The 12,393-nt window shown below is 42.4% G+C and overlaps 1 protein-coding gene across 4 annotated transcripts in view; it reads right to left on the reverse strand.

Moving 5' to 3' along the window:
- Nucleotides 1-7,569, reverse strand: part of LOC128843590 (SLAIN motif-containing protein-like) — an 83,218-nt gene extending 75,649 nt beyond the window's left edge. For 2 of the 4 annotated variants that reach the window (XM_054040522.1, XM_054040519.1), the window contains exons 1-2: nt 7,379-7,569; nt 3,465-4,196 (exon numbers count right to left, since the gene is read on the reverse strand). In XM_054040522.1, the coding sequence (XP_053896497.1) occupies nt 3,465-4,196; nt 7,379-7,488 (842 nt within the window). In that variant the 5' untranslated portion in view covers nt 7,489-7,569. Of the gene's footprint in view, nt 1-3,464; nt 4,197-5,309; nt 5,351-6,890; nt 7,086-7,378 lie in introns of those variants that run through there. The other 2 variants (XM_054040520.1, XM_054040521.1) reach the window with 2 other exon arrangements.
- Nucleotides 7,570-12,393: the final 4,824 nt, after the last annotated feature.

The raw sequence follows: 12,393 nt of genomic DNA on the forward strand, positions 1-12,393 counted from the left end.
TGGAAGGCACTTCAGACTCTTAAACCTTGGGTCGAAAGCTGTAACTATTGTTAGAAATCTCATATTGGTACCTTCTTTGCATTCTGTCAAATCTGCAGTGAGTGTTCTTAAAATGAACAACATGTGCTGGATCATCATCTGAGACTGTTATAACATGAAATATATGGCAGAATGCAGGTAAAACAGAGTAGGGGACATACAGTTCTCCCCCAAGGAGTTCAGTCACAAATTTAATTAATGCTTTATTTATTTATTTTTAAACAAGAGTCATCAGCATGGAAGCACATCCTCTGGAATGGTGCCGAAGCATGAAGAGGCATACGAATGTTTAGCATATCTGGCATGTAAATACCTTGCAATGCCAGCTACAAAAGTGCCATGCAAATGCCTGTTCTCACTTTCTGGTGACATTGTAAATAAAAAGAGGGCAGCATTATCTCCTGTAAATGTAAACAAACTTGTCTGTCTTAGCGATTGGCTGAATAAGATGTAGTACTGAGTGGACTTTTAGGCTCTGAAGTTTACATTGTTTTGGTTTTGAGTGTAGTTACGTAACAAAAAAAAAAATCTACATTTGTAAATTGCACTTTTACGACAAAGAAATTGCACTACTGTACTTATATGAGGTGAATTGAAAAATACTATTTCTTTTGTTTATCATTTTTACAGTGCAAATATTTGTAATCGAAATACACACTTTGATTTCAGTTACAACACAGAATACAGTACATATGAAAATGTAAAATAACCCAAAACATTTAATACTTTTTCATTGGTATTCTATTGTTTAACAGTGTTATTAAAACTGCAATTAATCACGATAATTTTTTTTGAGTTAATCGCATGAGTTAATTGCAATTAATCAACAGCCCTAATTTAAACTGATTTTTACCGAAAAAATCCTAGGTTTTACAAAAAGCATTCTTTTTTCCCCTCCCAATTTTCATCCTACTTTTGTATCATTCAAATATATGTAAAAAAATAACTTGTTTTATTAGGAAGACAATACATTGCATGAGATATATGTTTTACGATAATACATTAATCTTTGAACCGACTAATGAATCTCACACCCATTTCAAGCTGTTAGATAATGGTTTAAAGATCTGACACACTAAATTGGGAAGAAAATGAAAATCTGTATCAGAATATGTTTCAGAACACAAGGAAGTATTGGAAAGTTTTAAAAAAAAACAAAAAGCAGGAGAAAAGGGTGAAGTGGAGTGTATGAGCTGCAAACAGTGTGGCCCAATTATTAAATGTAAATATTTACAGGCTAATAGTTCTAAATCTAAATAGTGAACTGTTTATTCAAATGAAAAGTTTTATTTGGGGATTAGAGATATATTGTTTTCTTAAACTCAGAGGTGGCATTGTTTTTGAGTTCTGTTTTAGTTCTGCAGCAAGCCACACTGAGTTCTGTTCAACAAAGCTTTAATCTGCTGAATACATTTTTTCCTGTCCTTCCGTCCACCAAAATAAACCCTGATATTAACCCAGAAAAATTAATAGTTTTTGCACCTATTTTACCTGTTTTTGTTGTAGTAATAAACACTGATAAATCCAATAAAATAAAAACAAAAAACAAAAGGCCCTAGAAGTGAGATATTCAGTACACAAGAACCCTTTGAAAGCCCACAGAGGTGTCAGAGATGTGTTTTTGTTTGTTTCTTTAAAAAGGTTCAATGGGATATTTACAGGTTTTGGTGAGGGTAGATTTAGGGCAACCTTGATAGTTAACACAAATTGTCATCTACTGCACTGAGAAAAAATAAACATATTTGCTTCCAGTTATAGTAATCTTAGATGTTGCTTGTAATTAGATTGGATAAAAAATTTTCATATGCAACTGTGAGTCCCTTTAAAAGTGAATGTTAATCATACATTTGTCTTCTTTAACTGTTCCTTGTTTGTGTAGGTTAGATTTTGATCATACACTGGTATCCAATTGAAAATGATAAATTCCTTCATTACACTAACAACATAATGGACTTCACAATGCTGATTTATAAACATTAATATCAGAGTGTATGTACACAATTCTCTGTAGCACCTTTTCATTTTTGTTATATGCATTTGCATGTGGAGCCTGATCTATATTGTCCTGGTGAAGAAGTCAACTAAAGTTAACGTTTCTTGCATTGATTGGTCTTGACTGCCAAGTGCCATTTACTAAACATGCACCTTACTCAGCACTTGCCACAAGTGCCACAAAAAAAACAACTTTAATAGTTTCACATTCCAATAAATGTTTCTCATTTTTAAGAAATCTGATCACACGTTTTTAGGCATTCTGAAGGTGTGGACAGTTGGATTATAAAGTGACAATTAAAACTGGCCAAATGTTTAGGCTTCATAAAACAGAAGTTTCACAGAAGCTAAGGATACCAAAAATATTTTCAACAGGGAGATAACCAATGGAAAAGTTTTTAAAGACATTGCAGCATTGCACCAGTACACAAGAACCTGAGAAATGCAAGAAGAAATTAGATTAGAAGTATTTTTTAACTAGATGGAGTCTTTTCCGCTCCTCAAACTAGCAAGAAGAGACAGTAGTGCCATGTCATTTGAAAGATAATTGTTTCCCTGTATATTTATAATCAAATCTCAGATTCGAACTGTAACTGATGTCACTAAGTTCATCTCCATACTAGTGATATGCAAACAAAAATGTTTATATATTTCTTAAGTTATTTTTACAAGTATAAACTCTGTTTAGAACTCATTAATTTCTAAGGGATTTGTTTTGCCCTGAGCACATATTCTATAATAGGTATCTACACTACAATGTTGATGTCTGGTCTACTTGCAGATACGTAACAGTAAGAAAGCCACATTAAAACATATCTAATATTCTGTGAATGAAGTCTTAAGATAGAAGTAACTCACAATGTGCCTAAGTCAAGGCTACTATTGAGGAGTTGGAATTAGTTCTGAATGTTATCTTGTTTAGCAAGGAAAAGTGAAATTGGCACGCATGCACAAAAAAACAAAAAGTAGAGCGGGACAATTACCTCCCGTCTTACATACAACACTCCTGTTAGTACACCCCATGTGATATTGGCTTTTTTTTGCAACTACATTCTAACCCCCAGATCCTTCTCAGCAGTATTACTGCCTAGCCAGTTATTCCCCATTTTGTAGTTGTGCTTTGATTATTTCCTTCCTAAGTGAAGTACTTTACACTTGGCTTTATTGAATTTCATCTTGTTGATTTCAGACCAATTGTAGTTAGTCTAAATGGTCAAGGATAGAAATAGTCTGTTTATGCTCATTTCATTCCGGCACATGACTCTTGTAAACAAATAGCTAACATTAACACCTTGATACCAGCTCCAGAAATGAAAATAGTGTACACTGTTCCATGTTAAAAGGGAATCAGATGAATAATGTTTAACATGGGAATTCCAACTGTAGTCTACATTCCAGAACCTTTATAATACTCAGAGCTTTGACATACATACCAGCTGTCCTCTTCATCACTGCAGTTCCCAAGTTCTAGCACTTCCACTTCATCCAAAGCAGTATCATTCAAGAAGCTTCCTAAATCTCCACTCTCTTCATTTGGATTCTGTTCACTCATTTTTACAGATGGATGAATACCTATGGTGATTAAGTCTTCCACGAGTTCTGTGCTGCTACTCCTATCCAGACTTGAAGAACAGCTGACATTAACATCATTCTGCATTTCTGCATCATTCATATATTTTGAGTTGGGAGACACTTTCTCAGTAATACTAGGGCGGCTATAATGCATTTGTATATCCACATCTTTTTTTAAGCAGTCACTCTCTTTCACCTCTCTTCTTATTTTACTTAGTTTGTCATGTACATCTGCCATTATCTGTAATTCTTGCTTCTCTGTTATAGTGTTGATGCTATTGTTAATTTCCATTCCACTGAGCCCTGAGTTATGATTATTCACACCAGTGTTTGTTTGTGTATTTGTCCCTAGCACATTTCTGTGGCTCCTAGTTCTCAGCTGCTGATTCTGGATCTCAAGTCTTCTCACTAGTTCCTGCAGCTTTCGCACCTCCTCCAACTCTGGGTGCACCTGATCAGTACCTGGTTCTGTCTCAGATCCCATTGCAGAATTCTCTGTTGAGCCCCGCCCCAAGTCAGGTTCAAGGGCATGGTCCTGCTCTATGACAGGAGCACTCCCAGGAACTACCATTTTCGAGACACACACAGCCTCACTGTAAGACATCAAAATATAGAAATTTAAGTGCATAAAGATGTACAATATCGTTTTAAAATAAACATAGTTTTAAACAAAAATCCTGACATTTTATCATCTGAAACTAATGACCTTGGGGGTAGAATAATGTTTATATTTGAAGGCTATATGCTATAGACTAGATCCACCAAAATCAGTTTAAGTACATTAATCCAATGTTGGCTTCAAACATTTTCCAACCACAACATAAGCTTATAAATTCATTGAAATAACTGGATATCACTAAGAGATTCAGAAGCAAAGTATGTCTATCTTTGTTAGATATATTAAGGTGAACTTGTGTGCAGTTTGGCCCCAGACATATTACAGAGCATATCCGTTCAAAGTACTTAGTTTGCACAACTATTGTTAGAAATTAGATTAAACCAGTTTCCTTGCATGCAGTCATTTACAGTAGTTTAGTTTCCATTTGTTTACATACAAATACGTTGGGGGAAAAAAAAAAAAAAAACACTGACTGAACACAGTCAGGAAGTAGAGCGAGATGCTCATCTCAGACAATGGAAAACATTAAGAAAACGGTAAAAATAGTTTGTGCAAGAGTTAACACTTGAAAAAACACACTTCAGAAAATATTTCTATTGGCTCTAGTAAAAGGTGATGCACTAACTATATTAAATCAATAATAACAGCACCTCAGTTATTGTGGAACACATGAAAGTAATCATAAGTAATGTTTTTACTAGCATGCTTTTCTTGTTGCAGTGGAAAAATTTAAGAGGCAAACTCTCTGATCAAGAAATAAAATATCAGCGAGGAATAAAATATCAGACCTCATATTACAGACTCCAATATGTTTTAGGAAGATAAATATGTGCTGTTCTTGAGTTAAGTGCTATTGTCTGTTTTCAAGCAATTATGGTGGTTGTGTTGACTAAAAAAAAGGGTGTGTATAGAATGGTCAGCCCTAAATTGCACACATATGCAGACTTGAAAAAGCAAACACTAATGCTAGAAAACATGCATCCTGCACTTTCATTACCACCATTTCATACTTCTTAACCAATCATAATTATAATAACCATACAAAGAAAATTACACAAAAAGATATTTGAGCTGCATATTTACTTACTGAAGTCATCCAGAAAATCATCTGCTTTTTCCCTGCACAAACTTTGAAACATAAAAAGAACAGCCGAATTAGTTCCAAAACTGACCCTTCATTTAAAAGCCTCCCTTGTAATTTCAAGTTAGTGTCCCATGATACAGCAAGCAAGCAAGCAAGCACACACAGAGGCTAATTCTGGCCATGTCCATTTTATTGAAGGGAAGAAAAAAAAAAAGTTACAACCAACTTGAATTCTAGTCAATTAAAACACACACTGACACGGTTTCAGGTGCTATATCTGTACTGAGAATCCAGGCCAATTTTTGTGGTTTTACAGTCAAGTTCTCTCTCTCTCTCTCATCATGCCTCTGGAGCTGCCTGAAAGACCCACAAAAAACAAGGGAAACTGCCGAACTATATAGAAGAAACAGTGAAAAAGACTACACAAAGTGCAGTCAAATGCATAAAGTAAAGAAACTGGGAAAAAAACAGAAAATTGTTTTCCTTCTAATATCTTGGTTACCTTATGTTATTTGTAACAACAGTACTTAATTTCTACAGGAAAAAGAATGTGGGGGAGGGGGCTGTTTGTTTTTAAGTTCGTGTTGCCTTTTTCCCCTTGATTATCTATACACAAGATGAACATTTAAAGTTTAGACTGAGGTATTGTTTCTAAATGCTTTGAACAAAAGGATGCTACAAGTGAACTGAATTCACTTTAAAAAGTACTACTTAAAAGTTATGCATGATGAAAAATGGTACTGAGGTTGTTTTGGCAAGGGGAACTCAAACTTATTTGAGCTACAAAGCAATCAAATACCCAGTAACAAACTTAGATCAAAAGTTTCTCTACATAAAGAGTCACCTCTTCTGTCAATCCATTTGATCACTGAGAAAAAAACAAGTTATTTAAGAGGCACTTAATAGGTATCGTTCAGCGAGGCACTGAGGGAATTATCATCAGAAGGGAATTTAAAGCTTCCACTCTCACAGCAGAACACAATGAACCAAAGGGAAAAAATAAAGAGCTTTGTCACGTGCATAATCAACTCCATCAAAGACTAAAGGAAATAAAGCTAGATTTTGTTTCACTAGGAAAAGAGGCAAACAGATTAAAGAAACATTAGCCCTTCCACAAACAAATCATATCTAGAGATCACAGGCAACTACCAAATAAGCAGTAGTAGTAATATAGTATAAAAACACTTTTTAAAAAAAAAACCTTACAGTTCATTACTAAAAATCATTAGCCATAAAATAATGATTTAGATATTCTGAAAAGCAACATCTGGATTTTAACAGCGACAGCAGGGAGATGGACTCCCCCGTGATAGGTGACAAGGGATACAGCAGAAATGAACAACTGCCTAGGTTTCCCCATCCCCAGCATCAGCAAGGTCATTTCATAAAGAGCCCTTCCTCTTGCAGACAAACGCAAAACCCCCTTCCGTTGGGCAAAGATGCAGCGTTTAACCTAAAAAAGCAGGCCAGTGTGCTTGCATTTTTCAGCCCAGTGCATTCCTTTCCTGCAAACCCTGTCCCCAACCTATGCAGGGGGTTGATAGTAATACAAAACCAAAGGCAAGAAACGAAACCACCACTCACTACATGCCATGCAGGCTGTTCTGTAAGAATCCGGATTCACCACCTCTCTAGGGACACACACGGCGACACCACGCCCGATTGCACACACACACCCTGATGGGCCGGGAGGAATGGACAGCTCCGGGAAGGAGCCCCGGCCTGTTTTGCTGGCCACACAATAACACCAGCCCGTGTCCAATGGAAGAAATAGGTCGGGGAGGACTAAAATGGGGTGCAAGCTCCAAGAGGGGACAGCGTGAAAAGCACAAACCCCTTAAACGGGGCGGGGAATCCCCAGGGGCCCAGCAAGGGGGGAGGGAGCCCAGGAAGTGGGGAGCCCTGTGGGGGCGGGGGGGCGCTGGAACCCGCGAAAACTGGGGGCCCACAGGGGGCGCTGCACGGTGGGGCGGAGCCCGTGGCTGCTGCGGTAGCCCATGAAGCGGGCAACGGAGGCCACGGCGCTGGCTGTGAGAGGAGGGGGGAAAGAGCAGCCTCCCCACACACGATACCTGCTGTACTGCCGGGTCCGAGACTCCCAGGCTCGCACCACTGCTGCCTTTCTCCAGCTACGGTTGAAGCCTCTTTCGCTCCTGGAGGGGGGAGGCTGCGGCGCGCGCATTCGAACCCCGCCCCGCCTTCTCCTCGGCGTGCGCCCCCACACAGCCGCCAACCGAGTTGGCGCAGGGGTAGTAGAGCGGAGCGCGCTCAGGCTGCTGCGGCGGGGGCAGGCTCTGCACCGAGTTCCCCCTGTGCATCAAGGGCTGCATGAAAGCGAAATGGTTGCTGGTGCCCCGAGCTAGCCAGCGCCCTGCGAAGCTGTATGCAAATTATGGAAATCAGTATTCAGATATTATGCAAATTGCTGTGTGAACCGTGCTTGTTTTTACGGCGTGTGCATGCATGTTCCTATGTGCCCTGGGCTTACCAACTTTCTGATTGCAGAAAACCAAACACCATGACTCCACCCCCTGCCCCCACACCTCTAAAGCCCCGCCCCCACTCACTCCATCCCCCCTCCCTCGTTCGATCTCCTTCACCCTCGCTCGTTTTCACCAAGCTGGGGCAAGAGGTTGGGTTGCAGAAGGGGGGAAAGGCTCCTGCTGGGGGTACAGGCTGTAGGGTGGGGCCAGGGAGGAGGGGTGTGAGATGCGGGAAGGGGATCCGGGATGGGGGGTGGGCTGAGGGGTTCAGAATGGGGGGGTGAGGGCTCCAGCTGGGGGTGTGGGCTCTGGGATGGGGCTGGAGATGGGGGGTTTGGGTGCAGGAGGGCGCTCCAGACTGGGGCAGTGGGTTGGGTGCTGTAGGGGGTGCAGGCTCAGGGAGGGAGTTCAGGTGCAGGAGGGGGCTCAGGGCTGGGACAGGGGGTTGAGGTGTAGGAAGCGGTGAAGGCTCCGGCTTGGGGTACAGGCTCTGGGGTGGGGCTGGGGATGAGGGGTTTGGAGTGCAGGAGGGGGCTCTGGGCTGAGGGGTCCAGAATGTGTGTGGGGGTGCGAGGTCCGGGAGGGAGTTAAGGTGCAGGAGGGGGCTCAGGGTGGGTCCCAGAATCGGCCAGCAGGTCCCTGTGGCCCCTAGGTGGAGGTGTGGCCAGGTGCCTCTGCGCGCTGCCCGCACCCGCAGGTCCTTGCCTCAGCTCTCATTGGCCGCAGTTCCCGGCCAATGGGAGCTGCGGAGCCAGCACTCGGGGCAGAGGCAGCACACGGAGCCCCCATGGCCACCCTTGTGCCTAGGAGTCGGACATGCTGGCCGCTTCCGGGAGCCACACGGAGTGAGGGCAGGCAGGGGTCTGCCTTAGCCCCTATGCACTGCCGCCCGGGTCCCTTTTCCATCAGACATTCCAGTCAAAAACTGGCCACCTGGCAACCCTAGTCCTAAGGTGTCAGTAGATTTATTGCAATCTTATGTGGGAGATTTGAGGATACTGTAGGTGGGAAGCATGGACAACAGATGAGCCAATGAGTACCTTGTGTGTAAATTCGAGAGGCCTCAGGGCCCTATTGATCCTTGGACCTAAAGAAAAGGTGTAGTGCAGTGCATTCTAGGGAGGAGGACCAGTGTAGTAATATCATCAGCCTGAAGGGTTCAATAACTATGAGCCAGATGTCAAAAAATCATGAGATTGGCTTTAAAATCAAGAGATTTTTTTAAAATAATAAAGTTGGATTCTTTTTATTTGTCTTCCTTCTGAATCCTTAGGGTGCACTCAGGTCACTTTTTCAAGTGCAACCCTGAGGACTAGAAACTTACTTTTAAAAAATGAAACTGAGATTCCTATACAATCAGTTGACTCCAGGAGCTGAGGTCTTAAGTAAAATACAAAATACCACAAGACTCGCAACAAAATCACAAGAGTTAGCAACAGTGAGATAGAACCCTTATTCAGCTCTATACTAGTCAGGAAGGCCCTTAGAGTGAGATGATCTTCAGGGGGGCATTTCCATCTGCTTCAAGGCCTTTTACACTGTCAGAGTAGTATTAAAGAGCCTAGTGTGAATAAAACCCTTTATATGTAACCACAAATTTTACACATCAGCTAAATCTATAAAAACATCAGATGTCCAATATATTAGGCTTAGCATGGTTTCTAATGAGAAAAAAATATGACTTTATCTAAGGCTTTGTCTGCACAGTTTTTGTACCAGTATATCTATTTTCCTTTGGGGGTGATTTTTTTACTGAAATAATTTAATCAGTATAACTTCTAGCGTGAACACAGTTATACTAGTATATATATTCCTTATACAAATATAACTTATTCCCCTTCTCTTTGGGAATAGCTATATCACTGTAAGGCACCTTTATACAACTATAATTGTTTCCACAGTAGGAGGTAATACCACTTTAACTATACCAGTATAGTTAAAGTGGTATAATTTGTGTGTGTAGACAAGGATAATGTGCCACTTTGTCCCATTAAGGAAATTCAGCTGCTGGAGACTAAAGACGCATTAAGGGTTATTTCTGCTCTGAGGATTCAATATGCTCACACAATTCACTAATCAAGCTTGGTAGCTGTGGGCACCAGAAACTCACCTTTTTTGTAATAACTCTGACATCCTATCCCATTTTCTTTCTACATCAAAAAACATTGGAAAAAATTATGCATGCAGCACCACCCTGGGATGGGACTCTGACACTACACCCATGCAATATTCTGTAGACAGAACAGAACACATTCTGACACACTGATTAAAACAAGAGATTGTAAATGCTGTTTTGGGCTGTTGTCTTTAGTAGACTTTGGGGGGGAAATCCATAAAAGAACAAGGGTATTTGGGATATAAACTGTATATAGAATAAAATTGGTGTCTTCTAATGTGCATATGGGTTATAAAAAGTGAAAAAAATGTGGCTTTGTTGGGATTTTGCAAAGCCCTGAGATTTGCCATGATGATGATAGTGTTGCGGAGTGTGGGGGAGTCAGGGCCCTGCACCCCTCTTCCCGAGATTCACTGCGACTCTCAACCAGCCAGTAAAGCAGAAGGTTTATTTAAGGACAGGAACACAGTCTCAAGCAGAGCGTGTAGGTACGACCAGACCCCCTCAATTAGGTCCCTCTGGGAGGTTCAGGGAGCTTAGACCCCAGCTTGGGGTTCCCTGCGTTGCACCACCCAGCCCAAACCGAAACTAAACTCAAAACTCCTCCTGCTGCTCCTCTCCTTTGTTCAGTCTCCCGGGCAGAAGGTGTTAATTCTCCCCACCCCCGTTCCTGGCTCAGGTTACAGCTCAGGTAGCTTCCTTCAAGGGAAGTCCCCCCTCCTCCCTGCAATCCCCCTGCAACATTCCCAGGTCAAATCTGCCCTGCTCCGTCACAGATAGCAAAAGGTGTGTTTATAACTTTGAGTTAGTTTCCCAGACCTGAAGAAGAGATCCGTGTAAACTCAAGTGTCTCTCTCTCACCAACAGCAGTTGGTCCAATAAAAGATATTATCTCACCCTCCCCTCCCTGTCTATCATGCTTCTTGATAACATTGCACTTTAGAAGGGATTTCAAGTTAATGCACATGAAGCAGCAATACAAATAAATATAACTATGTGTGGGAAACCTGGCATGATATCTTAGCTAATGCTTTGTACTGATACAGCACCTTTCATCTAAGGAGCTCCCAGAGCTGTGCAGAAATGGACATTGTCATAATCTCCTTTTCACACAGGAAAGAAAAAGCCCATGGTCGAAGGCTCAGGGGGAATAAATCTCCATGAGACTTTCCTCAAATTGTTCCATCAGGGACTTGACTTTGCTCCCCTATTATTATCTTTCCTAAAACTCTGTGGAGGCAGGAGGAGGATTTATATCTATCCCCTATAATGGTCCTTCCAGTCTGCACCCCTTTCCTGCACAGATCCCTAGACAAGCCCCAGGGGCTCTTTGGGGTATGGAGAAAGTTGTTTGACTTAGCTTCTGCATGGGAGAGGAGAAATACACATGCAGAGGGTCTCTTCTCCATAGGCACCGACTCTGTGGGTGCTCCACAGAGCACCCTGGAGCACCCATGCGGAAAAATTGGTGGGTGCTCTGCACCCACTGGCAGCTCCCCGCCTCACCCCCCCGGCTCCGCTCCGCCTCCATCTCCTCCCCTTAGCATGCCGCCGCGTCCTGCTTCTCCCCCCTCCCTCCCAGCGCTTGCGCCGCGAAACAAGGCTGGGAGGGAGAGGGCAGGAGGGGGGAACATGGCACGCTTGGGGGAGGAGGCAGGGTCGGGGCGGGGATGTTTGGCGCAGCAAGGCTGGGAGGGAGAGGGCAGGAGGGGGAACATGGCACGCTTGGGGGAGGAGGCAGGGTCGGGGCGGGGATTTAGGGAGGGGTCCAATAGGGGCACGGAGGGGCGGAGTTAGGGCAGGGACTTTGGGGCAGGGGTGGCATCGGGGCGAAGCCAGCGGCGCGAGCACCCACCGGCACAGAAAAAAGTTGGTGTCTGTGCTCTTCTGCATGCAGATCTGGAGACATGACCCCCAACTCAATCAGGAATAGAATCCAGGTCTACTAACCCCAATTTCTCCTGCTCTAACCTGAAAGTCTCCCAATCTGTCAGCTGTGTTCCCCACCCATTCCCTATGTGAAATGCTTCTTTGTAATTTATCCCTGAAACAGGGACTGCATGTACTTTGCTAAATGGACTCCCAGGTCATTCAGATGTAACCAGGGATTTGGAGCAATCAAATTTTTGAATTGCTCCGCTCCGGCACCGATAGTGACTGCTCCAGCTCCACGCCAACTCCACACCGCACTCTAACTCAAATTAATTTTTAACTAAATAAAAAGTGCAAACTGTAATTTTGAAAAAACATTATTTTTATTCAGACTTTTAAAACAATTTAAATGTCATCAACAATGATACAAACTAGAATCATTCATAATTCATTCTGTAAAAAATTATTGCAGCAATCAAGTCATCTTTCATAGCCTGCCGCAAATCATTTAAAATTAACTTTAAAGCCAAAAACAGTCGCTCTACACCAGTGCTACTCAAAGTGGTGATCCACGGCAGTAGCGTAGCTGGGGGGAGCAAGGGGAGCGGCCGCTCCC

Source organism: Malaclemys terrapin, chromosome 9, assembly GCF_027887155.1.
Source record: "Malaclemys terrapin pileata isolate rMalTer1 chromosome 9, rMalTer1.hap1, whole genome shotgun sequence".
NCBI classification, from domain to species: domain Eukaryota; kingdom Metazoa; phylum Chordata; order Testudines; family Emydidae; genus Malaclemys; species Malaclemys terrapin.